This window comes from Lucilia cuprina, chromosome 6 (assembly GCF_022045245.1).
Source record: "Lucilia cuprina isolate Lc7/37 chromosome 6, ASM2204524v1, whole genome shotgun sequence".
NCBI classification, from domain to species: Eukaryota; Metazoa; Arthropoda; class Insecta; order Diptera; family Calliphoridae; genus Lucilia; species Lucilia cuprina.
The window spans coordinates 47,507,978-47,510,786 of record NC_060954.1 but is presented as its reverse complement, the minus strand read 5'-3'; the positions used below and the strand labels follow the sequence as shown (position 1 = coordinate 47,510,786).

The following is a 2,809-nucleotide window of genomic DNA, read 5'->3' as shown; positions in this document are numbered from 1 at the left end:
TAGTCTATAGTCTAGTCTATAGTCTAGTCTATAGTCTAGTCTATAGTCTAGTCTATAGTCTAGTCTACAGTCTAGTCTATAGTCTAGTCTATAGTCTAATCTATAGTCCAGTCTATAATCTATAGTCTAGACTATAGTCTAATCTCTAAATAGTCTCATATGATATACATTTCATAAATAACGGAGATAATACCAAAATTCTAAAAGATCCATATGTATAGCAAATAAAGCTACTTTAAATGCCTTTTTAACGATATACATTGCGTTTAAGAAAAGAACTATGTACACAAAATATGTTCAAAAATAAAGTATTAAGGGAATTTACTTTTGTAAAAAATTAGTTAAATAATAAACTTACCAAAAAAATTAAAAAAATAAAGCCGTTAATAAATGTTTAGTTTACAAATTTTCAAATGTTTATTTAAAAAAATCAATGTGTAAATTATTTTTCTATACAAATTAAAATTTTGAATTAAAAATTTACGACAAATAGTAATAAACATAAAGAATTAAAAAAATAAAAAAATTAAACCAAAAATAAAGATTAAAACTGATTTTACATAAAAATATTTTAAAATAAAATAAAAATATTAATACAAATTATTTAAATGTTTAAAATTATAAATTATAATAAATATTGGCAAATGAAGAGGAAAAAAATAATAATTAAAATAAAATTATTTATTAAAATACTTTAAAAAGTATTTTTAATTATTTTGTAATATAGATTAATAATAACTATGAGAGTTTATTTTAAAATGGGGTTTAACAAACGATCAAGAAGTATTTTTTTAATTTTATTAATTTAATTGCAAATATTCTTGAACGTTAGAGAAAAGGTCTCAACTTTGTAAATTTTGTTTGAAATAAATTGAGCAAATTGTTTAAACAATTTTTTTATATAATAATTTTGTCATTTTCTTTAATAATAATTTGTCTTTTTTTTGAGAAAGTGTTTTGAAAAGATTTTTCTAAAGCATTTATTTCTCTACCTTTAAGCATTATCATTTCTATAAATATAAACAGTTTTGTTTTTATTTTTTTTTTTCTTTTAAAAAGCATAAATTATTAAATGTATATTTTTGCAACAATTTTAATTCTATTAAATTTTTTTTAAATATTACAAATTTTTGGCGGCCTTTTTACGTCTGGCATCTGTTATAGCACCCCAAAGTTCTATGATGAAATCATCGGTAAAACCAAATGATTCTAAATCGGAATTATCAATGGCCTCGGCAAAATCCATGGAATTTGTTTTATCACTACCCAGATCCCAGATTTGGGTGGCCAATTCGGTATCGTTGATGCCCATAAATGATTCGAGTAAATTATTTATGGCCTCTATACCCGCCTGCGTTGAATCATCGAATTTTTCCTCTATTTCTACATTGCCATTGGCCTTAAAACGTAAGGTCTCTTTGCCACTGCCATAACCACCACGTCCCGAGGGCATGCGTGATTGTGAGCGTGGTCCTATACCCTGGAAACCACTCTTCATGGGCTCCACCAAACGCAAGGTAAATGTTGACCCGGTGGGTATTTCTTTTAGCAATCTAGCGACCTCATAATGACGTTTACCCACCATAGTAACACCATTTAATTTCTCTATATGATCTCCCACCAATATATGTTCGATGCGATCGATTACCGAACCCTCTTTAATACGTTTAATAAATGCAAAACCAGCACCATTATCGGTAATTGTTAGACCCAAAGCATCTTCGGATTTAAGAATTTCAATTTCTTTTGGCTGTCCTTTACGATGGGCAAATATAAAATCATCCAATCCTATCTGACCGCCCAGCAATTTCGACATATCCACCTTGTGTGAGTTAAGTGTACAGAATAAGATTTCATCGGCTGGTATCTCATAACATTCGGCAATTTTCTTATATAATTCTCTTACACTAGCAAAACCGGTTATTAAACCTGTTGGACTGCCATGGGCCAATTGACAGTGAAATACTAATTGTGGTTTTGTGACATTTGATTCGGTCATATTTTGATTGGCAACTTTACCACTGTGACCGTTCATTGTATTCTGTTTGCCATTTGCTAAGGTACCGTTATTATTGTCATATACAGCCGTATTGGTATCGGGTATTTTGGGTATTTTCTTGGTGAATAATGGCATTTTATTTATGTATATATTCTAAAGTAAGTTTCACGTTGTTTTTATAATTATTATTTTTTTTCAAATCTGTTGCGAAGAGAATGTTTTTGTTTATTGAGATTAATTTCTTCAAATTTTTTTTCTTAAATTTTGTTAAATTTTTATTTACATTATTCGTAGGAATTTAACGAAATGTCGATTTTATTGTGAATCAAAAGAAATTGTTAGTTTTCACTATATATGTATGTATGTTTTAATGTTTAAATGTAAACCACAGCCATGTGCAAATATTTAGTACCATATACCAGCAAAAAATAAATATATTTAAATTTGATTTCAATTTTCTATAAGTCTCACTAATTTCATTGCCATCACCTTCGCGAGAATATACTTTATATATAAATTATAAAGTATATAGAATCTGAATTCTTATCTTATATATAACTATGTCCATCAGTAAATCTGTTTATATTTTTGTCCAGATTATATATCAAGATAGTCCACACAGTATAGTCCAGATTATTGTCCTAACTAAAGTCCGGACTACTTCCTAAACATTTGTCTAGACTATATAGCAAACTATTGTCTCGTTCTGTTCTAGTTCTATTCTAGTTCTGTTCTAGTTCTGTTCTAGTTCTGTTCTAGTTCTGTTCTAGTTCTGTTCTAGTTCTGTTCTAGTTCTGTTCTAGTTCTGTT

The 2,809-nt window shown here is 28.0% G+C and overlaps 2 protein-coding genes across 5 annotated transcripts in view; one reads left to right on the top strand and one right to left on the bottom strand.

The window, feature by feature from the left end:
* LOC111686718 (phosphatidate phosphatase LPIN2) overlaps nt 1-2,809 on the top strand; it is a 57,188-nt gene that overhangs the window by 21,950 nt on the left and 32,429 nt on the right. The window lies entirely within an intron of this gene.
* LOC111687323 (PDZ domain-containing protein GIPC3) lies at nt 795-2,233 on the bottom strand. The gene has a single exon (XM_046953444.1). The coding sequence runs from the start codon at nt 2,132-2,134 to the stop codon at nt 1,121-1,123; it is 1,014 nt and encodes a 337-aa protein (XP_046809400.1). The 5' UTR covers nt 2,135-2,233; the 3' UTR covers nt 795-1,120.